This window comes from Ostrinia nubilalis, chromosome Z, assembly GCF_963855985.1.
Source record: "Ostrinia nubilalis chromosome Z, ilOstNubi1.1, whole genome shotgun sequence".
NCBI classification, from domain to species: Eukaryota; Metazoa; Arthropoda; class Insecta; order Lepidoptera; family Crambidae; genus Ostrinia; species Ostrinia nubilalis.
The window spans coordinates 4,793,623-4,819,059 of record NC_087119.1 but is presented as its reverse complement, the minus strand read 5'-3'; the positions used below and the strand labels follow the sequence as shown (position 1 = coordinate 4,819,059).

General features: G+C 40.7%; 2 protein-coding genes across 2 annotated transcripts in view; one reads left to right on the top strand and one right to left on the bottom strand.

Moving 5' to 3' along the window:
• Window positions 1–22,295, top strand: part of LOC135087033 (E3 ubiquitin-protein ligase highwire-like) — a gene marked incomplete at its 5' end in the record, with an annotated part of 43,712 nt that extends 21,417 nt beyond the window's left edge. Inside the window, 11 exon segments of the mRNA XM_063981884.1 lie at window positions 319–417; window positions 813–1,046; window positions 1,709–1,918; window positions 9,019–9,153; window positions 9,733–9,911; window positions 17,566–17,836; window positions 18,596–18,762; window positions 19,150–19,315; window positions 20,675–20,799; window positions 21,351–21,455; window positions 22,106–22,295. Of these exon segments, the coding sequence (XP_063837954.1) occupies window positions 319–417; window positions 813–1,046; window positions 1,709–1,918; window positions 9,019–9,153; window positions 9,733–9,911; window positions 17,566–17,836; window positions 18,596–18,762; window positions 19,150–19,315; window positions 20,675–20,799; window positions 21,351–21,455; window positions 22,106–22,295 (1,881 nt within the window).
• Window positions 10,399–16,905, bottom strand: LOC135086918 (uncharacterized). Its single transcript, XM_063981742.1, has 4 exons — window positions 16,599–16,905; window positions 16,384–16,487; window positions 12,456–12,685; window positions 10,399–10,501 (listed from the first exon to the last, which is right to left on the bottom strand). The coding sequence occupies exons 1-4, from the start codon at window positions 16,813–16,815 to the stop codon at window positions 10,399–10,401; spliced, it is 654 nt and encodes a 217-aa protein (XP_063837812.1). The 5' UTR covers window positions 16,816–16,905.
• Window positions 22,296–25,437: the final 3,142 nt, after the last annotated feature.

The window sequence follows — 25,437 nt, the reverse complement described above, 5'->3', positions numbered from 1 at the left end:
ATACACCACAGAAAATTAATGGTGTTTCTTCCTGCATACGCATACTGTATGTTACACTTTCATAACCCAATGATTTCTGTTTCATTTACTATAAAACATATAAAAAATAATTAACAGGAAATATTATTCCTTCAAGTTGGTTATTATAATAAAATTATTTATAGATTATAGTAGGTATATTAAAGATTATCGTTATCAATTGACTATTTACGAGAATAAAATAATCTTAAAGTAATCTTGATTCATAGTCTGGGGTGTAAATAGACCTAAACCTGTTTGCACTCCGCTAACAATCCTTAAAATGAATCATTTTGTAAGGTTCTAAAAGACGTGCCCTCAAAATCGGCGACGGTACCGCGCTCGACACAGAAGCCGCCGCCGATCCCTCCGCGCGCGAATAACAAGGACGCACCGAAGGTAACACACAAGGCACTCGTATCACAGTGCGCACATCTGTCACCCTCGCCTCTCAGCTACCACGCTTACGGCAGACACCATTAACCTCTCCACAGATGCTTGCTTTCGATGAAGATGACTACGCAAAGTTGAACGCAGATGACATCATAGATGTAGCGGCCAAATTTTTGCATTTTCATACATGACCCAAAATTTTTTGCTGACCTTATTTTTAAATAGAACCATAGATTAGTTTGCTACGAATTGGCATTTAAGAGTAAGCAGAAGCTTATTACGTATCATCTTTGGCTTCTGGGTCTATGTGTCGTCTGTCGGGATTTGTTTGCACTGGTTATCTTCATTTAACGCGGCAGGTTTTTGTACCTTTTGTAACGTGTTCTACTTGATTTACCCAGGCCGCAGATCCTACAGATAGTAAAGCGAGCCACACCGAGTGGAACCTTCTTGACTTGATTCCGAGACTGCTGGACATCGTGACGATCCCGATCAAGAAGCAGATGATGACGCGGCAGTGCGGGCAGCCGCACGATCACGGCGAGCTCAAGCAGGGCGAACAGCTCTCGGAGTACTGCTGCAAGCTCGTCGGCAGGCTCGTCGCTGAGCTGTCCTTCAGTGCTACCAGCGTACGGGTAATTGACATTCAATCTTCGTTCGTTCGTTTCAGCCAAATGATGTCCATTGCTGGACAAAGGCCTCCCCCAAGTTTTTCCACAATAAACGGTCCTGTGCTGCCCGCATCCACCGAAACTTACTGCGAAGCTTCGCGATATACACTCACGTCAGAAATACCGCAAAGTCTTTGACCAGTGTGTGTTGCCAGTGATGGTATATGGATCTGAAACGTGGTCGCTTACTATGGGCCTCATAAGAAGGCTCAAGGTCACCCAAAGGACATTCAATCTTATAAAAAAATAAATTTAGATTCTTTCTAAACATCTCAGCAGACCCGCTAACATCCAATACAAAATGGGGTGTTTGATATCACCAATCAATTTAAAGTCAAAACACGACTATCGCATGAATTTTGTAAGCTATGTTACTATTTTGCCAATCCAATTAACTTTTTTTGCATTAAGGGGATTTAGAAGCGCTGGACGCAGACCGCTACCAATCGATTAACATCAAAGCATTGGGGGAGGCCTATGTTCAGCAGTGGACGTCCTGTGGCTGAAATGATGATGATGATGATGATTAACTTTTTAGCAATTTCCTGGTTATTAAATCTAAATTATTGCTAAATGTTGTCGTTTTTCTCGACATTATTCTAAAAACTTGACTCTACTTCATATAGGGTGACCTTCAAACGAACATCGTGAAGCACGTGGTGACCCCGCCTCGATTCATGCGCGTGAACCAGTCCCGCGCGTGGCACACCGGCAACGGCAGCCCCGACGCGATCTGCTTCACCGTGGACCGCAACGGGGTCATGCTGGTCGGCATCTGTGCCTACGGGGGCTTCGGCCGCTACGAGTACACGTTAGAGCTGCTGCAAGACCTGCGGGTGAGTGGATTGGAACCCCATCTTCATTTATAGGGAAATGCATTTGTTTCGTACCGAAATATATTTATTAGTTTCTTAATTTTAGTTTAAGATAAAACAACACAAACTGGAAGGAATTTGCTCTTTTCGTAATTGCATTTTTTTAATCACAAACTGGCAACATTCTTTCCAATCCTATGGAGCGAGGCTCGCGATTGCGATTGCGACGCCCCCCAGTGACGCAAGAGTTTTGAGTTCGGAAGGACGCCCGTGCGCAACAGCGGTGTGTTCTTTAATTCGGCAACCACATAAGCGTTTGTCAATTTCCAAAATCAAGTGAATCTAATGAGTGCGGGATTCAGCCCCTATGGAACTATGGTCTTTCTCATCAATATGTGCTAATACTTCACAAACAAACTGCATTTCGGAGATACGCCGGGCCCGGCTGAGCACGTGGCTGGCACTGTGGAAAAGAGGTTTGTTCGCCGTTTGTTTTGAAAATTTAGTATAGCTAACATATTATTTGTTGGTCCTACGACCCGAATTTTCATTTTCCTTCCAATTGTGTAGTTTTATCGTAATTTTAGCGTACATACGTACCACATTTTTCATTCCACGTGCGACCATCTTTGTAACGCAAAATGGCGCAATCGAAAGTGGAAAATGATTCCAAGACCTCATTAGATTCCAATAGCGAGAGTAGTAGTTCATGTGTTCAGGATATTTTCGAGCGAGATTTAATTTTAGACGATTTAAAGAGAACATTACAGTTTGCAACTACAGATATTCAAAAATTCATTTCACGTACCAAAGATTTGTCAGCTCTTCAAAGAAAGTTTAGCAAATTGCAAACTAAAGTCGAAAAGTCTCTCATTAAATCTAAATCATTCAATAAAGAGGAACAAATCAAAATTAGAAACGACTTCGACGATTCGTATTATGCAATTGTCACTCAAGTAGATAAATTAAAACAATGTCAGGAGCAGAGCAGACGAATGAGTCGTCCCTTTGCTAATTCAGAATTTTTTAGTAATGCTAAATTACCTACTTTGCCTTTGCCCAGTTTCTCTGGCGAAAGCACAGAATGGAATTCATATTTCGATTTGTTTTGTTCTCTCGTTCACCACAATACTGCCTACACGGATGCGGAAAAGTTTAGGTATTTGCTTCTTACGTTAAAAAATGAACCATTCAACCTTATAAAGTCCATTCCAATCACTGATGCTAATTATTTCGTAGCAATACAAATATTAACTTCACGTTATGAAAACAAAAGAATCATAGCTTCGAATCATCTTGATAAAATACTCAACATTCCATCTTGTAACGTAAAATCAACGAGTGATTTACGTAACTTATTAAATACCTTCCAAGAAAACATTAAACCTCTTGAAGTAATGAAGTTTCCCACCAGTGAATGGAGTTTCATTTTGTTACACATTTTACTACGTAAAATTCCCGCATCTGTTCGTAAGCAATTCCAGTTATCATTGTGTTCACCTTCAGACATTCCAGAGGTCAACACATTCATTTCATTTTTAGAGCGTGAACTTGTCGCTGAGGAGTTTTCTAACGATAATTTCGGGCAGTCGAGTAAAATTATTAACAATAAAGGCGGTAGATTTGGCTCACAGTCTAGCTCGCGAGCGGCGCCCCCTAGCGGCAATATGGCCGCCGGTCAGCGACAAGCCTTCACGGCGAACTTCGCGCCGCAATCCTCTGACGTGTCAGGCAATACTCAGCCTAATCGACATAGCGATAAGACACATTGTTTGTTATGTGATGCTCAACATACGTTGACGAAATGTTCTAAGTTCTTGAATCTTTCAATAAAAGATCGATTTTCTTTTATTAAAAACAAAAGTGTTTGTTATAATTGTTTACATCTCGGCCATAACGTGAGCCAATGTAAATCCAATTTTTCGTGTAGGAATTGTCAGAAGCGCCATCACACATTAATTCATTTTGACAATAATGTAAACAAAGCGTTCGATCCGAGTAGCGGTACTAATCAGTCCGTCCCGCTCCCGCTCACGGCGGAGTGTAATAATGTTGTCTCTGTTTCTACGACTGATGCCCAGCTGACTTTAACGTCAACTCGAGATAAGAAAAACGATTCTATTGTGCGTACGAGTACGGTGTTATTGTCTACGGCACTTGTCGATGTTTATATTGATGATCACAAGTTATCAACCGTGCGCTGTTTAATTGATACGGGCAGCCAGGCTACTTTCATTTCGGAAGCGTGTGCACAACGTTTAGGTATTTCACGTAGACGTGTGAACGTTCCGCAAGTTTATGGAATAAATAATAACAAACCGGTTTACCCTAAGGGAGTGGCTTCTTTCTTCATTGCGCCTAGAAATCAATCGCAACCTTCGATTCATGTTGATGCATTGATTTTGCCCAAATTAATTACAACACAAATGCCTACTTGTCAATTACCTTATACAGGGTGGTCTCATATTCAAAACTTAACTTTAGCTGATCCGAGTTTTCATACACCACAACCAGTGGAAATGCTTTTAGGTGCTGACATTATTCCGCAAATTTTATTGCATAACACAATCACGGGTCTACCAGGTTCACCAATTGCTATGAATAGTATTTTTGGTTATTTATTGTTGGGTAAACTCGATTTGAATTCATCGACTGAGGTTTCTCTTCCGGTCCAGGTGTGTCACAGCTCTGTTAACGACGACTTTGACCTCCAGCGATTTTGGGAATTAGAAACAATTTCTGAACAAAAGTCTCTCACTCCTGATGAACTTTTGTGTCAATCTATTTTTGAAAACACGCATACGCGTAATGAGTGTGGGCGATACGTGGTCGCTCTTCCCTTCAAACCTGACGCACCGCCCCTCGGCGAGTCGCGGGATATTGCTGTTTCTAGATTTCGTAAATTAGAGTACAAACTCGAGCGCAATTCGCAGCTCAAACATGATTATCACGCGTGCCTCCAGGAGTACTTAGAGCTCGGCCACATGGAGCCCGTCGATAGTCCAGCAGCTGCAGGTGGTAACTATTATATACCGCACCACGCCGTGGTCAAAGAATCTAGTGAAACCACCAAAACCAGAGTAGTTTACGACGCAGGCTCTAAGACTACAAACGGTTTTTCTCTAAACGACAATTTGTTAATTGGTCCAAAGCTTCATTTAGATATTGTTGATGTGTTATTAAAATTTCGCATTCATTTAATTGCTTTCACAGCTGATATCAAACAAATGTATCGTAACATTATGATTCGTGAATCGGATAGGGATTTTCAGCGTATAGTGTGGCGCACCTCCCCCGAGGAGCCCCTACGCGATTACAGACTTTGCACTGTGACCTTTGGAGTTAGCTCATCGCCCTATCTTGCTCTTCGCACCATTCAGCAGCTCGCTCATGACGAGGCCGCACGCTTCCCGCGCGCATCGCAGGTCCTCATGCGCGACGTATTTGTAGACGATGTCGTATCGGGTGAAAGTAATGAGTCACGGGCTCTCGCCCTACAACAAGAGTTGATAGGTATTTGTCAATCCGCAGGTTTTGAGTTGCACAAATGGCATAGTAATTCTCCCGCCTTACTTCTCGGTTCTCAGCCGACAGTTTCTCATGGTGAGCGGTGCGAAAGTGTGCCCTTCGCACACATGGAGAATGACTCATCCACTAAGGTCCTAGGTATGCAGTGGGACCCTAACTTAGATACTTTTGGTTTCAGTGTGAAAAGTTACTCTGAAAAATGTACAAAGAGGTCCATTCTTTCAGAAATTGCACGTATTTACGACCCTCTCGGTCTTTTATCTCCAGTGACTTTATTTGCAAAACATTTAATTCAATTATTGTGGATTTCTTCTGTGGACTGGGACGAAACCCCACCACAAGACATAGTCGATTCGTGGGCCAGCTTTACAAGTCAGCTCCCACTATTATCTAAAATTAGCTTTCCGCGTCATGTTTTCCCTCAAAATTGTAAATTACAGCTTCACGGCTTTTCAGACGCCTCCGAAAAGGCATACGCAGCATGTGTTTATCTCCGCGCGCAGCGCGAGGATGGTAGTGTGTGCGTGTCCTTATTGTTAGCGAAAACACGCGTCGCGCCTACGCGTCGCGTATCTATTCCCCGTCTCGAACTGATGGGAGGTGTTTTGTTATCACAACTTATTAAAAAGGTGTTACAAAATTATAGTGATAAAATACAAAGTGATCAAATTTATACTTGGTCGGATTCAAGTATTGTTTTAGCATGGTTGCGTTCACCGCCCCATGAATGGAAAACATTTGTTTCAAACCGTACTACGGAGATATTGAATATTGTCCCCGCGGATTGTTGGCGGCACGTCCCGTCGGCCGACAACCCCGCGGACGCTGCTTCGCGCGGCATGTTACCCGCTGCTTTCTTGCACCATGAGATGTGGTTTCATGGGCCTCGCTGGTTGAGCGAGGATGAAGGTATGTGGCCTGTTCCAAAGCCTGTTCTTCCTACTGATGAAGAAAAGCGTAATGTTGTGTTGTGTTCGAGTACTTCTACTCCAAACGAGGACGTAGAAATTATTTCACGTTTTTCTTCACTCGGTAGACTTGTTCGTGTTACGGCTTTGATATTTCGTTTCTATCATAAGTGTAGAAAGGTCAATATTTCGAGTTCAAAACACATTACTGTGTCAGAGTATAATTTCGCTTTGAATCGACTTATACGAGTTGTTCAACATTCAGTTTTCAATGATGATATTTTGAAGATTTGTAATGGGCAATCACCATCAAATCAATTAAAACGTCTTAATCCTTTTATAGATTCAAACAAGTTGCTTCGCGTTGGCGGTAGAATTCATAAATCGCTTTTATCTTTTGAGTCAAAACATCAATTGATTTTACCTAAAAAACATCCTTTAACTTATTTACTAATTGACTTTATTCACGTTTCAAACTTGCACAGTGGGGCTCAAAGCACCCAATATACACTTTTACAAAAGTATTGGATATTATCAAGTCGTGACGTCATCCGCCAACGCATTCATCGATGCGTCCGTTGTGTTCGTGCGCGCCCCGCGCACACGCAGCCGTCAATGGGTTTGTTGCCCGCAGCTCGCTTGCGACCGGCCAGACCATTCATAAAAACTTCGGTAGATTTCGCAGGTCCATTTTACGTTCGGGCAAATAAGGTTCGTAACGCTAAAATAGTTAAATGTTATGTAGCAGTTTTCGTATGTATGAGCGTTAAGGCTATATATACATTTAGAGATCGTTTCGGAGCTTTCCACAGAAGCGTTTTTGGCTACACTTAGGCGTTTTGTTTCGCGACGCGGTTTGTGTACCGATATTTATTCAGACTGTGGAAAGAATTTCGTGGGATGCGATAGGTATCTTACGGAATTGTATAGTTTCTTGCGTAATGACGTAGTACAAACTACGCTCAATTCAAAGGTTCTTGGTCAAGGCATCACTTGGCATTTTCAACCCCCATACGCTAGTCATTTTGGTGGACTATTCGAAGCGGGTGTTAAAAGCTTTAAGCATCATTTTCATCGTGTGGTCGGCACACGAACTTTGACATATGACGAGATGCATACGCTCTTATGTCAAATAGAGGCGATTCTCAATTCGCGCCCACTTTGTGTTTTAAGTGCAGACTCAAGGGATCCTCTCCCTTTGACTCCATCACATTTTTTAATAGGTGAGCCCTTAACGTCAATTCCTGACATTTCTTCAGTGGATGAGAATCCTAGCCGCTTAGTAAGATGGCGTCTCATCCAACAGTCCACTCAACATTTTTGGAAGAGATGGAGTCTTGAGTATTTACATCATATTCAACAAGCAACCAAGTGGTTTAGTAATCGCGGTGCCCCGATACGTGAGGGCATGATTGTGGTGTTACGCGAAGACAACGTTCCTCCCTTGCAGTGGAGACTTGCGCGTGTTTACGCCTTACACCCAGGTCCTGACGGGATCTGTCGGGTCGTTACTTTACAAATTGGACAGTCGTTCTTCAAACGAGCTGTTGTTAAGATTTGTCCTCTTCCTGTTGAGTAGGGAGTAGGTACGTTTTGCATCTAAGTAAAGCTAGAGTAGTTTTAGGTTTATAGTTAGGTTTCACTCTACAAATAGCTTAGATACTTGTAAGTTTCTTATCATAGGTTTTGTCTTGTTAAAAGATACTCGGTACTTTTAAGGTGAGCGGTATGTTTCGTACCGAAATATATTTATTAGTTTCTTAATTTTAGTTTAAGATAAAACAACACAAACTGGAAGGAATTTGCTCTTTTCGTAATTGCATTTTTTTAATCACAAACTGGCAACATTCTTTCCAATCCTATGGAGCGAGGCTCGCGATTGCGATTGCGACGCCCCCCAGTGACGCAAGAGTTTTGAGTTCGGAAGGACGCCCGTGCGCAACAGCGGTGTGTTCTTTAATTCGGCAACCACATAAGCGTTTGTCAATTTCCAAAATCAAGTGAATCTAATGAGTGCGGGATTCAGCCCCTATGGAACTATGGTCTTTCTCATCAATATGTGCTAATACTTCACAAACAAACTGCATTTCGGAGATACGCCGGGCCCGGCTGAGCACGTGGCTGGCACTGTGGAAAAGAGGTTTGTTCGCCGTTTGTTTTGAAAATTTAGTATAGCTAACAGCATTAAACTTTTCAATAAATTACCACAAACTGTTGTTGAATTGCCCATTCATAAATTTAAGGCACTTGAAAAGGAGGCTGACAATAGTGACTGAGTTTCTTGCGCTGCTTCTTCTCAGCACTGACCCATTTATTGTCCCGAAGCAGTGCTAGGGTTAATACTGGGACGTATAAAAGTGCGTTTTAAAGGCCTATTTGCAAAAATAAATGAGTTTTGTGAGGTTTTTATGAGTTTTTTGGCTTCACGCTGGAGTTGCTAGAGGTGGAGAATGTTAGCACTGAACAGCCCGATGCTTTATTGTGTTCATGCTCGTAAAGTTTACTTCGACTCAAGGACACAAAATAGTCACGTTTAGAAGCACACGCGTCTTTGACTTCCCAAAATGTACAGAAGGAGCACAATACCTTCCTGACAGGTTCTTTGAAAATGTAGCAATCGAATCAACTAAATTCCTGATTCCTATGCAATTTTGGGTTAATACTTTCTTTTTTGTATACCTACAGTTGCGCGCGACGGCTGATGATGCAGACCCTGGCCATTGCTGGGTGAGCGTGGAAGTGACTCAGGGCACGTTTTCCACGGCCGACTGCCAGCACGACATGGTCCAGCTTAAATTCGACCGCCCTATAGCACTGAAGGTTTGTTATAACGAGATTATAATCATAGCATTTGGTGTGTACGCTTTATAGGCTGCGCTGTTAAGTATCAGGCAGCTGTTGAAAGAAAGAAGGAATGTTTATTCAGTATCATCGACAATACACTAAGGAGAAAAGAGAGTATTAATAGGAACTATTAGAGTGTAAGAATCTCACTTTACATGTGCATTTACAGTACTTACAGTGAATGAATCACATGATTTGACCAAATTTTACTTTACTATAAATACATTGTTTCTCCTCGATATGATATGCTACTCACTCATGAACGAGCGAGTGTGAATGATATGACTATTTAGGTTCTATAGTTTTGGTCCAGTTGGCAGTTTAAATGGATGAATGATTGATGTGTGTTGTCAAATATGTATTTCGTGACACCTTCAGTAGCCAAAAAGTTCGTAATACGTCTTTATTACAAATGGAATAAGGTTGTGTTGTCAGCTTTTTGCCCACTATGGGTGTTACGAAGTATTTGACGCTGACTGTATGTATTCAAGAATGACTCGGCTACGCGAATATAGTTTTAATGTTTGACTGAGTGATGTGTGTTTTATTGTGTAGGAAGACCTCCGCTATGCGATCCGTCTATGCAACCACGGTGGGCGAACCGCCAACGGCGATTGCGGACTGCCGTCAGTGAAGGGCCCCGACGGGACCACCTTCCGCTTCGCCTCGTGCTCGCTCAGCATCAACGGCACCTCCATGGCACGAGGGCAGATACCCTGCCTCATCTACTATGGGTAACTATCACAGCTCTAGTTACTGTCGGAATAGATGCTCTTACGTGCTTTCCTTCGTTCGTTTCAGCCAAATGACGGACAAAGGCCTCCACCAAGGAGTTCCACAACGACCGGTCCTGCTCTGTCCGCATCTAGTGCTTTAATTTGTGGAAATTTCCATTTACCACAGTCGGTGTTTTTTGTTTGGAGTTTGACAGATTTTTGACGTTTGTCAAAGTTAAAGTAAGATGGTGCAACCCTGTCCCACCAAACTCAATGACAGGGGGGCGCTACCATCGTTCAACTATATGGTTTCCAACATGGCAAAAATCGGAACCAGCGATCCGGTATTGACGGTGGCGCCCCACTGTCAATGTCATGCATAAGACAGTTCAGTATTTTGGAACTATAAAACAATAGCCACAGAGAAGAAGAAAAAAACAATTACTTGGTTCTCTGATGTTTTTGACGTATATTAAGCTATTTCCAAAGCGTCACAAGTATGGGTTTAGGAGTTTTCATTAATCATTTCTTCACATTGATCATCTGCTGTTGAAAACCTTCGAGTTAATTTGAAAGCTGTAGGAAATGGACTATCACTATCATCTATGCTGGAAGCAGAAGTAATAAGAGAGCTGTATGTTGATCCCAGGCTTTCTATGTCCATTTTATATAACACTTCGTTTATTTTATACTTAGCTTTACATTGTAAATGTGGTGAATATTGTCGTAAACGTGCTGCAATATACAGGGTGTCCCGTAATGTAACGTCAAGCCGGAACTGGGTGTTGAGGCAAGTTGTGCTGGTTATCAGAAAAATATTAAAAAAAATCTATGTGGCATTTTGTCAAAATAATAGGCATTTAAAAAAAATCAAAAAATTCTACTCCCGGTGAGGGTCTTTTTACTCGTGTTGCCACAAATCTTCACTTTTTCCAAATTTTTTTTTTGTTATGTTACCCTGAATAATGCTTCTCTAAATTGTTATCAAAATTACAAAACCAGCTGCTCCAACTTGGATGAAAAAAATACTTTATTCCCAAAAAAAATATCAAAATAAAAATTTCGCCTAGTTTAAATTGACTGTACTGAAAAAAAATTGTACTACGCGAGTGTGGCAAGTGACGTTATAATTTGGCGCATTTAGTAAGAATTCCAAAATGGTATAACACTTTGTAAAATCTTGCTGTAATTGTCGACAATTTTTGTTTATTGGAAATAATCCCGTTTTTAACTTTATCTACCTTGGTTAAAAATATTATTCTAATGTGCCCAAAATTCAAGTTTCTGGCTTAAGTGAGGTGGAGAAGCCATTTTAATAGGTATGAGCAGGACGGAGAGGGCCATCTTACCAAGCATGGGATGTTATGGATATCCGTAACCGTAACCGAAACTATCGGATATTCGAAATAAAAAAATATCCATAACCGTAACCGAAACTGATTCAAAAGTTACGGATAGTTTCGGATAAAGGCGGAGTCTAGGGGTACAATTCCAAACTGCAAAACTCTATGAAATCTGCAGTATACACGGCTTAGCTGCAATGCCGCGCTGCCGATTTCATAGTTTTGCAGTTTGCGGTTGCAGTTTGCGGTCTGCGGCCCGTCTTGGAATTGTACCTTAAATCTTAATGTTTGTTACCAACTTGTCTGGCATTCGCTGGCACCATCTAATATGCCAGCCTGTTTTACCTTTATCATACATAGGTGTCGTCTTAGTTGGTACATAAAGTAGCTATGTGGGTCACGCTCACGTAGCATCTTGATATTTGTATTATACCTACATTTTTGAAATTCTAATAATTCCGTAACCTGAACTTTCGGATAATCTGAAATGATTTCATATCCGTGCCCGTAACCGAAACCGGTATAATATTATTCTAATATCCGTAACCGTATCCATAACCGAAACTTCATATCCTTATTATCCCTGTTACCAAGTACAAGTGTAGGCAGAGCAGGTAGTAAAGGCGCGCGCGCACGGGTAACTTTTGTCACAGTATGTCAACTACTAATTACTGTCATGGTGACAAAAGTTTCTGTGACTGACTGTACGGTAGTCAGTCACACAAACTTGAATTTTGGGCACATTAGAATAATAATTTTTAACCAAGGTAGATAAAGTTAAAAACGGGATTATTTCCAAAAAACCAAAAATTGACGACAATTACAGCAAAAATTTACCAAGTGTTATACCATTTTGGAATCCTTACTAAATGCGCCAAATTATGACGTCACTTGCCACACTCGCGTAGTACATTTTTTTTTCAGTACAGTTAGTTTAAACTAGGCAAAATTTTTATTTTGAATTTTTTTTTGGGAATAATGTATTTTTTTCATCCAAGCTGGAGCAGCTGGTTTTGTAATTTTGATAACAATTTAGAGAAGCATTATTCAGGGTTACATAATAAAAAAAAATTTTGGAAAAAGTGAAGATTTGTGGCAACACGAGTAAAAGAACCGTCACCTGGAGTAGATTTTTTAATTTTTTTTTAAATGCCTATTATTTTGAAAATAGGCCACATAGATTTTTTTTTATATTTTTCTGATAACCAGCACAACTTGCCTCAACACCCAGTTCCGGCTTGACGTTACATTACGGGACACCCTGTATAACCCAAAACTTGTTAGATCATCAGCAGGATTTCGTGAGGTATTTTTTCTTTCCCTAATAACTCTCAATGTTTCCACTGCTTCTTTATAAAATGAACTCTGGCCATCTGTTTCCGTTTTCTTCTTTTTTGGTAGCGGTGGCTTAGGTGGTGGTGTTAGAGGTGGCGGCGGCGTTGTAGTTCTCTGTGGGTAATACCAACAGGGTTCAAGACAGCGAACATTTAATGGACATGGCGCACAATTTTTGTTGAAGATGCCAAAAAAAACTACAAAAAATTAGAATGAATACTGTATTTTTACTTTTTTGATATCTTTAAAAATGACTGAAATATTCAAGCTCAAAGTGCGCTCTTCCGCTAGGAGCGATTTTCCGCGCGGATTTTGAAAATGTGACGTAGTAACATGAAAAGCTGCATTTAAGATATTATCTGTGTACAATGGTTAGAATGGTTAGTAGGGGAGCCGAAGCGGGGATTTCGGGACTTACTAAAGAGTGGCAGACTAACATACAAGGAAAGACTTTGTACCGGGTTGAGTACCTCTAAGTATGAATTTTACATATAAAACGGCATTAGTTCTTATGCCTCTCACCCAAAAAATACCTCAATTAAGCCCAAATTTGAGACCGCATCCAAACTTTGAGTGACGATGGAAACTAGCCTAGATGGAGGACACATGAAATTGAACTTCTGCTTCTTCATTGATAAAGACTTATCATTTATCATTTTGTATTCCATTTTCAAGTCACTTTTTATCGCTTACTGTTTAAACAAAACGTGGGATTTTTTTAAATCTCAGGTCTTTTGAACGCACATCTGAACGATGTCTGGTTTTAATTTCTTCGGTGCCGAAATATTGGAAACTCAAAACTAAGGTACATGGTAGCAATCCCGTCAGTAATAATAATAGGAAAATGTCTTGAAAAATAAGTAAATAGTATATTAGTTTATGTAACTAATTTTATTATGACTGTATCATACTTATAACTAATCACTTCATTCAGAACTAGAAAACGATTCCAAGGATTCCACTTTTCTTCAATAGATGATCAAGATAAAGAGGTATTTATTATAAATTGCTCTTCCAGCATTTCAATTTATTCTATCTTGCTTGATGAAATCTTTTTCAATTTTATTTACATGGTCATAACATTTTCACCATTCCTCTGCACCAATTTGTGAGGTACACCTGAAACCCCCGATAAATCAGCTATTATAAGAATAATATAAAAAAACCCTCCTTCTGACGCAGTTAGGTAATAAACTAAATGTATCAAAACATTTCACTCCAACTTACTGTCAACTCAACGACGCGCTTTAAAATCAAAGATTGACTTTGAATTATGCCTTATTTTACAATACACATTGAAAACAATATGACTTGCTTGAGCTTTTTCGACTTTTTCACAAAAATAACAAATAGGCATGAAGAGATTACAAAATTTCTGCAGCGACTGACAGTTCACTTGATTTACTTTGACAGGTGACAATAAAGCCATAGACATTTGCCATGTGAAAGACACACTTTTCCAATATTTTTGTTTGCCATGAGATTCTGGTACACCTATGACCTATACCTATCATTTAATGAAAAGATAAACTAAATTTTTTTAGCACAACGAAAATCTCCTTTGGCGCTTAGCAATGCAACGTGACAACTGCAGTTCGGACTTCTTTATGCGTCCACTACACATACAATAAAATTCAAACTATCGCACATTTTTTCTTTTTAATTCTAATTCAGTAAAAAATATTTTTGAGACCTTCATTCAAAATTCAAAAGTTATTATCATATGACAGAACTTATGACCAGACTATGTACATTCAATAAAATATTTTTCTTTTTATCATCAAGCTTAGCAGCCTAATAAGTTACTATGACACTCGAGTTAATCCACATTCAGCACCATAGCCTCCCCTTCTACAAGGCCCTCTACAAATGTCAGAACGTCACTTAACCCTTTTAGCACCAGTTCTTTTGTTTTTGAGAAGATGTACCCAAATTTTTATATCAATTAAATTATAGTCCAGTCGTTTGGTACAAATTAACGTGGTTACCTGGAAAGTGTTCCGGGAGTTTTGAAAATTGGTGATTAAAAAAGATTTCGCTATGCTCTCTGTTAGTCTGTTAGTTAACTGTGATTGCCGCGCTCGTTGCGAAATTGGAAAAATGCTGCCTTAGAGAAGATTTTTGATAGTTACATTCTTTCCTATTTCGTCGTTACAGCCAAATGACGTCCACTGCTGGACAAAGGCGAGAGGCCTTTGGGTTTTCCATAGGTCTTTAATAATTAACCGTTCTGCGCTGCCCGCATTCAGGTTCTTCCCGCGACCTTTACCAGATCGTCGGTCCACCTAGTAGGAGGCCTGCCCACGCTACGTCTTCCAGCCCGTGGTCGCCACTCAAGAAATTTTCTGCTCCAATGGCCATCGTCTCTACGAGCTATGTGTCCCGCCAACTGCCACTTGATTTTAGCAATTCTGCGTGCTATGTCGGGCACTTTGGTTCTCCTGCGGATCTCCTCATTTCTGATTCGATCACGCAGGGACACCCCGAGCATAGCCCGCTCCATCACCCTTTGGGTGACCTTGAGCCTTCTTATGAGGCCCATAGTAAGCGACCACGTTTCAGATCATTAAACTTTCCTATTTATTTCACGACTAGCTTTTGCCTGCGGCTTCACCCGCGTGAAATTTAGTGTCACAGATCGGCATAAATAATAGCCTATATGTTAATCTGGGTTACAAACAATAATATTGTACAGTTTCAACAAAATCCGTTGAGTACTTTTTGCGTGAAAGAGTAACAAACCTGAGACACAGGAATCTTCCTAGTACACCCACCAACATTCTTACTTTTTGTTTTTCCTGATTGTTTGTTATCATAATAATATTATCTGTTATGTTGGTGAGAAATAAACATTACTTTACTTTATTTTAAACTTCCAGACATCCAGACATCCAAACTTTCGCATTTTTTTTAAGTGCATAAATGTAAAAATGGCTTCATAGTGCACAAAATTGGCAATAGGTGGCATAATAATGGTTACTTTTTTAGCGCCTAGTTTGAAATGTGATTGAACGATGACAACTAACAACACTTGTCAGTTAGGTAAAATTTTATTTTAGTTGAAAAAAGACAAAAAGTGGTAAATGGGTTAACGTGCGGGGGCTGCAAAATCATGTTGTGACGTCACGCGCGAATATTGGAAATTTTTGAAAATTTTAAAAAGTCCGTAAACTTCTCGAGGCTCTATCTTCGGTAATACTGGATGGATTGAGGTGAAATAAAAACTAGTATAATGTGTGTGATCTAAACTTTAAATTAAGTCATAATTAAACTTAATATTCCAACTTATGCGTGTTGTCCATTACAGATTGTGTCGCGCCTGCGGAATTGTCGAAAATGCATTTGGCATAAAGCCGTCAGTACCTATTTAATTTTTTTTAACTTATGTTATTGCGATGAATAACTGGATACATATACATTAGAGTTTCAGCATTTAATTTATATTAAAGTAAATGAAATAGCTTTTCTTTTTTCGATTTGTGTCTGTTATATCTTATTACCACGGGCTGGAAGACGTAGCGTGGGCAGGCCTCCTACTAGGTGGACCGACGATCTGGTAAAGGTCGCGGGAAGAGCCTGGATGCGGGCAGCGCAGGACCGTTCATTGTGGAAAACCTTGGGGGAGGCCTTTGTCCAGCAGTGGACGTCGTTTGGCTGAAAAGAAAGAAAGAAAGATATCTTATTACCAGACTAGTACCTCTTCAGAGACCATGAATTGTAATCGCTACTGTAACTATCACTATACACTAAGCCTTGCTGCTCTTATAAAAAGTGCTCTGGTCTTATTAGAGTCACATTTAAATCATGCTTACCTCACTATTATTGATGTTAATTATTGGTGTATTGCATGCCATTAAATGCTCCATCTCCTTGTATGCATACCATTTTGTTTTGTATACCGAGTCTGCGCGGCTACCTGTAATATACAAATTAAAAAATAGTCACAAAATAGAGTGTACATAAAATACTGTAAAAAGTGAATAACAATATTGTCATGTCATATTGAAATACTAGAAATAAAACAAACCCGTCATCTTTCTCTTTTCCCGGCTGAATTGATTTCGAAGAATAGTCCATTTTGTATTAACTTCTTTTATGGAGATGCCCATCAACATCGCCACTTCTACCATGGCGTCGTGTCGTTTGTTTTTAATCTTGTGATCCGGCGATTGAGTGTTCCAGATCGCAGGTCTTTCTCTTATGAACTTAATAAAGTTTAGGATCGTTTCCTTATTCCAATCCATCCTGTACTTGCACGAAACCACCAAAATCACCTTGGCGACAAAATAAAACACAAACTATTTAATGAGTTGAGTTATCAAATTGTTAGTGGTGATAAGACAGTGCCAACACGCGCGGGGGCGATTGTGTGTACGAGTTTTCCACCGGAAAATGAAAGCAAAAACATTGTAAATGCAAATAAACATGTGTAGTGAAACTATGTTTTGTGTTGAATGTTGACATGCCTTTGTTGATTGTGTGGAGCAAAACACGCTGGAGACCCGGCTTTATTTCCTCAGTTTGGTCAGTTTAGTTTCGATGTTTCTATGTGTCCATAACTAACGTAGGAGCGGTTTCGTATAACATCCGATCCGAATCTATGACATGATCCGGCGTAGTCGTAGAATATATTATGTTAAAGCCTGGTCCGTGAGCACGTAGAATCCCGTCAAATGACCCCAAGCTACCCATCCCTATCGCTCGCGCGTAATTATGTTGCTGTCGCGACTGTGCGACGGGCGCCCGCAGTGAGTGTGCGATCGCGACAGCAATATAATTACGCGCGAGCGATAGGGATGTGTAGCTTGGGGTCAATGGATGGGATTCTACGTGCTCACGGACCAGGCTTTAGTAGGTATACGCACTAGATACGATGTCCGTCATCCGATTTCTCTACTAGTTTTTGTCGGATTCGAATCGAAAGTGTAGTCAAACTGAAAGCAATAATAGCTTTTCATGATCACATGTGACATGGATTTTCCTATGTCCAATAGGAATGGCCCTGAAACCAGCCTCTTGTCCAGGACAACAAAACTGAACAACGTGTCCGAAAGCGCCGACACTTTGATCTCGGAGTTGCGCGCGATCACGCTGCGGGTGGCCACGCTGGTGGTGGAGCGCGGCGCGGCGCTGTTCTGCACGCTGCGCAACGAGCTCACGGCCGAGGACCTGCGCCGCAACGCCGCCGTGCTCCAGCACTCGCCCGTCATCAACACGCTGCTGCCTTACACCGTCGCGCATCTTGACGTGCTGGACGACTCCAAGGTCAGTGAGCTAATAATAATAATAAAATAATAAATCTTTCTTTGGACAATTTCACACAGCGCCAGCTAGCCCCAAAGTAAGCAACTTAATGTTTGTGTTATGGGTGCTAGCTTCACGGATATACTACTTATATACTTTTTTTTAAATACATACCTATTATACATTTATACATAGTAACACCCAGACCCGTCACAGAAACTAAAATTCATCATTTCAATTTCTGCCCGGCTGGGAATCGATCCCGGGATCTCTCTGCATAGTAGTCCCTTCTGGACCACTACACCAAACGGCCGACCAAGAGTTCCAACTGCATAATGTTTCTTAGTGCGCCGACATGCTGATCCCGGATCTGCACGCGATCAAATAGGAGTTTGTCAGTGAGTACAAATGGGAGAACCAGATAGCAAGGGAACTTAACAGGACTACCCAATTCTCGTTCCAAGAATCATTAAAATCAAAATCAAAAATATTTATTCAGTTTAGACCACAAGTGGCGCTTATGAACGTCAAATATAGCAAACAATAAAAAAGGTACCCTTTGGGGCACTTTACATGTCTCCTTATCTTTTGGGCCCTACCAGCGCTTCGAGACAAACATAATTATGGCAAGTGCTGAGAAGAAACGCCGGAACAAACTCAGTACCGTATCAAACTTTCGAATATATTTACGAATCTTTTTTTAATCCAGTTCTCCAGTCATTAGTAAATATGTATAAGCTGTTTAGCTGCAATTGTTAACCAAAAATTTTTTTGCTCTAGAGCATGATAACGCTCCTGGAGATGGTCCACACGCTGCTCCCACACGTGGCCGCCATGAATCTGTTGGTGCCAGCAGCTGAGGAGGCCACGCCCACCACCACCGGCCAGTACTACACCTGGGTGGAGAGCGACCACCCGTACAAGCAGGCCACCGTGTCCAACTCCAGGTATGATTTGACGCGATTGAGAAAAACTTCTTGGAATATTTCTATCAGTTATGTTAGGACGGCGAGTTAAAGACTAATTTCTAAAAGTTTAGGGAGACGAAAGTTTTTCCATTGAGCGCTAGGAATTTCGAGGGTATCAAAGTTATTGTTTTCTGGAATAAACAGGGTCTTCCTAAACTATGCTAAATATTCATTTCCAGGGATCTAAGCTCTACACAAACAAACAAACTTAATTTTGCTATGAACCGTATACGCTTCACATAAAGCGGCCTAAGTTCATGTCAGGGACCTGATATATTTCCATTGGTCACTAATTTAATGACAATCATATGTGACAATTTATTATTGCACATTGCACCTGTTGACATCCATTTTCGTTCCCGCCAGGGTGCTATTCCCTCCAAACGTGTCCTGGATAGTCCTGGAACTGGACCGTCGCAGCATCACGGCTCAGCCCGAGGACACTCTCACGGTGTTCGGGTCGGTGGGCCCGCCGCGCCGGCGCTGCCGATGCGCGAGCGACGTTCGCATCCCAGACCCGCCCTTCCGCAAGGTATACAAGGTAGATGCTGTGCGATCGTTTAGTGCTGTGTGCGCGCTGACCACGCTCGAGCCAACGGTTTGAGGGACTTTCCCGCTGTAGGGCGTTGGTCATTCTGGTTAGAGAAATACACCTGTATATTGTTTGTGACCTCACCTGCACCCAGAAATGTTGCAATTGAAATGAACTCGTTTCAATATTGCTGGCCAGTGTTGACTGGATAACACTTGGGAATCATGTTCAGTTACGGGTATGATATAGTATTTTCATACTTACGTATAATATTTGAATACCTGTAAAATTTTTCATTGTTTCCAAATGAAACGCATTCATTGTAGTTACTGTTAGTACCATATTTGTCTCAAAATAAAATTAAAGGCAGATGACGCTTGGGTGAAGCGAGTTATAAATATTTTTACATATACAGACGTTGGCTTTAGTGTGATCAGCGTACGCCCAGCATCATATACATTTTTAAGAGCTTGAATTTTTCAAAAAAGAGCTTTCACTTAAAAAAATTAAAGACGCAATCACCTTTTAATAATTTTGTACCGTTTCATAATATCAAAAAGTCTTATTTTATCAAACATTAGATGAAATGCTTTAATGCTAATGATGATCATTACACGAAATATTACATCGTTTTAGTCTAGATTAATCATTTGCACTGTACAGCTTGCTTATTTTGACTCACTCACGCCGTGCCATCTAAGCTTGGGGCGAGAGCTTCTGTCGCAGTGAGTATGTAACCAATATTACGCCGTTTCTTCAGAAAATGTTGAGCTTGACACTAACCAATATTAACACTTACTGATTTTAATGACTCTACATGCAACAAGGACTGAGCGCATGGCGCGCGTTACATAAAATTATCATAAATGGAGGTTTTCGACGAGTAATGTATATGACGACATATCCTTTGTTGCTCTCTCTCTGTCAATGCTGTTTGTTTAAGAAGAAAATTAATAACAGTCACTTTAGTAGTAAGCCGTGATAAAGAAGATCAACACTGAAGTTATCATCAGAGTTAATTCGACGCTGTTCATTAAGGCTGTCACCAGTGTTGTAACTTCACTATTACAGCTCACACGATAGAAGAGGGTCACACTGTTACAACACGATAGAAGAAGAAACAGCGCTAATGCTAAACATTAACGATTACTGAACCACAACTTCGTTAAATTGAATGCGAGCAATATAGCTGGGCGTAGCCTAACCCATTTGGCCAATAGGCAGTGTAGGCTAAATTCTTCTTTTTTCTCTGGTAAATAAGACAGGGTGGCTCGGGTCCTCCTGCGTTGTAGGCTAGAATAATTTGATAGTGACGATGATGACGGAGAGCACTATCTGACAAAATGTGTTTATGTCTAGCGGCTGATCCAACTCACGTCTGAGTCGGGCGAGCCCGAGGAGCTGTGTGACGACAGCGAGCCCGACACGCCGTGCCTGCACTACAACTGCACCTACTTCAGCGTCACACCCAAGCTCTCCAACAAGTGAGTAACAGTGAAAATGTTAGTTGCTTTTCGACCTTACGATTAGTGAATAAGGTTCAAGTTATTGTTGCAATGTTTTCATCAGAGCCATGTAAAGGCTTGATGTGTGACGCTGTAGAAGAAAGAAATTAAGTTTCTTCTGCTAAGCTAAACTGCTTTCACTCTTAGACTAAAACAAAAATCTTAGGCTTCACTGGTTTAGTTTTAGTCCGCGGTCAAGATGTACATTCTAGCTAGACAAGAGTTGCAGTGTTTCCACCACGACGAGAAAACAGTCTTGTTAAGTCACTTTGGAGGTTCTGTTGTAAACTAACTAAAGCCCGGTCTCCGAGCACGTAGAATTTTGTCCAATGACCCCAAGCTACCCATCCTTATCGCTCGCGCGTAATTATATTGCTGACAAAATTCTACGCGCTCGGCGACCAGACTAGCACTACACAATATGAGTGGAACGACAAGTGGGAATAATCCCGTATAAAGACGTAGCATTAATGACCAGACCACACAATTAAGCCTCGGGGTTTTAAATATGAACTTGTTTTTGTCCGCAGTGCTGCCGAATGGCCCCCACAAGCCTTAGTGGTTCCTGGAAACGAAGTAATATTCTCTCTCGAAACAGCCTCGGACTACCTGAACGAATATAATAAGTCTAACAAGTAAGTCTACTACACGTAATGTATTTCTTATATTTTAATTAATATTAATTGCTGATGTTTGTTGTGTTGTATGCGTAATAACTTAATAAGTTGTATTCACTTATAAATGGTAATTAAATACATGTATTATGGTAATGTTGTTTACATACATTATTTACACAATCGTTATCATATAACGGCCTTTCAAGTTACCGCGTAGACACTACATTTCCGTATTTGACACTTAATTAATAACTAATTAAAAGCAGTTGCGATTGATTGTTTTACTGTTCTTGGCAGTAATCAGGGATAACATTTCAGGTTGTAACTAATATTTTATCTTAGAACTACTCGTATCTTCAAGCGATGGAAATAGCCACGGTATTACATGTAAATATCTTGCAACAATAATAATTATACGATAGACAGCATAGCAATTTCCCTTTACTATCTACTCAGTGAGCAGAATCGTCAACAATTAGCGTAACTTCTTTAGGCCCGATTCGACCAAACTCTTATCCGAGAATAACTCCTGGTATAACTGACACATTGACAGTTTCAGTATGGGAAATATGTCAAAAGTGACGATTTATTCTGAGATTAATATTTTACTCTTGTTTGGTCGAATCCTTACTCTAACAAATACTATAAAGCAACTCATTTGTTAACAGTGAGGACAACCGCTACGGCTACCGCTGCCTATGCGTGGGTTATGAGGACGCGCCGTTCGTCGGCCAGCGCCAAGGGCTGGTAGCGCTGGAAATGGAATTAGTTTATGCTGGCGCCGGCTGCGCGTCTCGCCTGCTGGCACCCGACTTAGAGCTACCCGCTCTTAATTTCTGTGAGTATTATTCGTTGTAGCAGCTGTTCAAGCAAGCGCCTGCACGGCCTGACCTGAATGTTTGTCGAGGCTAACTGCCGTCTGACCTGGAGATGCCAACGCTCAACTTCGGTAAGTGTCTCATAGTAACCTGTATGTGTACAAGTTGCTGTATGTCTACAAGGACGTCCCTTCACTGGCCAGCGCTGAGGGCAAGCGTCGCTGGAGATGGAGCTGGTTTATGCTGGCACTGATTGTGTATTGAAGCTACTGGCGCCCGACCTGGAGTTGCCGACGCTCATCTTCTGTGAGTGTCTCATTGTAACCGCTGCTGTCTACAAGGCCCTTCACTGGCCAGCGCTGAGTGTGAGTGTCTCACTGTAATCGCTGCGGCCACGGTTGCTGTGTGGCTTCGAGGAAGCGCCTGCACACGACGGTGTTCGTTTGAACCTGTTCCCAAAGGCCTCCCTCATGAATTTTCACAACGACCGGTCCTCCGCTGCCCGCATCCCTGTTTCCCACAACCTTCGCCAGATCATGCTGCTTACGAGTACGTAGGCTACGCGGCTTCACTGGGCAGTGCCAGAGAATGGAGATGAAGCTGGTGTTTGTTCGTTCGTTCCAGTTCTACTCGTAATGGATGGACAAAGAACTCCCCTACGAATTTCCACGACTGGTTCTGCGTTCTATATTACTCACAGTGAAGGCGACGCGACTGGGCGATACTTAGAAACGAATAGTATACCAAATGAAACCTGGGAACTGTTGACACAATCGAATCTTTGCAATGATCGCCTTAATACCAAGTAATAAGTCCTATATTATAATCAGTGCCGTAACTAGCCTTTTATGCGCCCGGTGCGAGCTTTCAAAACTGCGCCCTTGAAAAATGCTCTTGTCAGAAATTACCAGAAATATAAAAAAATGTTACCTTTTTGAACCTTCTACGGGGGGGGGGGGTGATTGTGTAAGGTTGTTCATGGATGGAAAATGAATACAATTGATCATCAATCATTTACCTACATTCGAAATTTTGACCATTCCATGAAGACCGAAAAGTTACCGGTCGTATAAAAACGTTTCATGGATTTGCGTTTCACTATCGAAAAACATTGGCTAAAACTAATTTTTTATAACAAATAATAAATCAAATTCATGTTTAAATGCAGTTTATGACATAATTTTAAAATTGTCACTTGTTGTGTATTAATATTTTTTACTTAATAACCTGTAAAAGTTAATTCTACAATTTCTGAAAAATCACCTACAAGTAACCTTTTCATTAGTGTAACCTAAAAGTAACCAATGCAGTTCAAAAGTAACCTTCTGGCAACACTGCGGCTATCTGAATGCGTGATTCTCGATGTATCGGGGAATCCCCGAACATTGGGTGGGACGGCGCGGCAGAATGGAACGTTTGTGAATCGTTTAGTTTTGTAAGCCATCCTTTTCACTCTTGTCGAACGATAAATTTTCTATCTATCTCGCGCACGCTAGTGCGTCAGTAACGCCGCACGTAGTTAATGAATAAAATCAAAGATAAAGGGAGGACCAATGAATGTGGCTGACAGCAATGACAGCGTAACGTGAACTATATGTACATCTCCTCAGCTAGATTGACAGATTTGCTTAGAACTTCTAAGTTAGAAGTGGCGCCCTTCAAATGAATATAGACAGAAATTGTCTCATAGTTACGGTATAGGTACTTTTGTTTGTGTATGTAATATTGCGAGCAAGACAAGGTGGATTTATATTTATCTGATGTGTCGTGACGTGACGCGTCAGAACTGTATCGGTTCCATACATAAGCCATCACAACACAACACGTTACGCACTAGTGTGAACGTTACCATCCTACTAATATTATAAACGCGAAAGTTTGTATGGATGATGGATGGATGTTTGTTACTCTTTCACGCAAAAATTACTGAATGGATTTTAATGAAACTTTACAATAATATAGCTTATACATCAGAATAACACATAGGCTACAATTTATAAACATATTGTTCGAAATACTAATCCTGCGCAGACGAAGTCGCGGGCACCAGCTAGTACTAAATGTATGAAACCGATACCGTTCTGACGCGTCGTCACGTCACGACACATCAAACAAATATAAAACCACCTTTACAAGTGTTGTTGTTTCAAGATCGCTTGAAAAATGCCATATAGATATAGATAGTACAGTCCTATCAACTTAAGCTGAGAATTACATTTGTGTAAGTGATCGCCAAAAGTACCGTTAGTAAAACACATACAAATAAAATTAATGTTTTATTAAAAGGAAGTCTATAAAACACTTGCTACCAATTGGGCCGATGCACTATGGATCGAAATTGAGATTTATGGACATAGCGATTTTTTTCACAATTTCTATTTAAAAAAAAAACTTATCGATAGGTTACGTTATTCTGATGAATAAATGCTGCACAAGTTTTTCTCTAAAACCAATAGTTTGGCTGGAAAAAAATATTTCCTATTTTCGTTGTATGGAATGAAACATAAAGTGGTCGATTTCTACTAAGCCTTGACAGATCTTGCTTTGAAACTACTTGAGCCTTGTTCTATGGCTTGTTGACTATAATCCTACTACGGGGTTATCATGTACATCCACAATAGTATAAATGCCACAGTACAAGAACTAGAACTCGATGAAGCTAACTGTCTTGCAGCTAACATAAGTAATATGACCATTTTTGGAATATATCGCCCCTATTGCTTTAAAAATTTAAGCGCTTTTCTAGATTCATTGGATACACTTTTAACAAACACTAAAACTCGAAACATAATACTCACTGGTGATATAAATATTGACACTTTAGACACTGGTAGTAGCAGCGTTAGAGACTATTTAGAGATAATAGGATCCCACGGAATGAATAAAGCCATTAATATCCCGACACACGGCCGCACTTGTTTAGACCATTTTATGTGCAAACTAGTTGCAGATCATCAATCCTTCGTTCTTGAAACAGATATTACTGATCATTATCCTATACTACTGAGTATTTCAAGTTCAGCTAAAATGACAACCAATCCTTCTAACCCGATAACTAGGACTAAAATAGACTATGAGGCTCTGAAAAAAGCGATTTCGGATAAAGACTGGAAACCTTTCTTAGCTATCGAAGACCCAAATATTGCCGCCGAAACATTAACTGAAACGCTCCATGATCTCAT

Coding starts and splice junctions, on each gene's coding strand:
- LOC135086918 (XM_063981742.1), bottom strand. CDS start 16,815: ATGGATTGGAATAAGGAAACGATCCTAAACTTTATTAAGTTCATAAGA. Junction 16,488..16,598: donor GGAAAAGAGAAAGATGACGG/GTTTGTTTTATT, acceptor TGTATATTACAG/GTAGCCGCGCAGACTCGGTA. Junction 10,502..12,455: donor AGCCGGAACTGGGTGTTGAG/GCAAGTTGTGCT, acceptor TTCTGCTTCCAG/CATAGATGATAGTGATAGTC.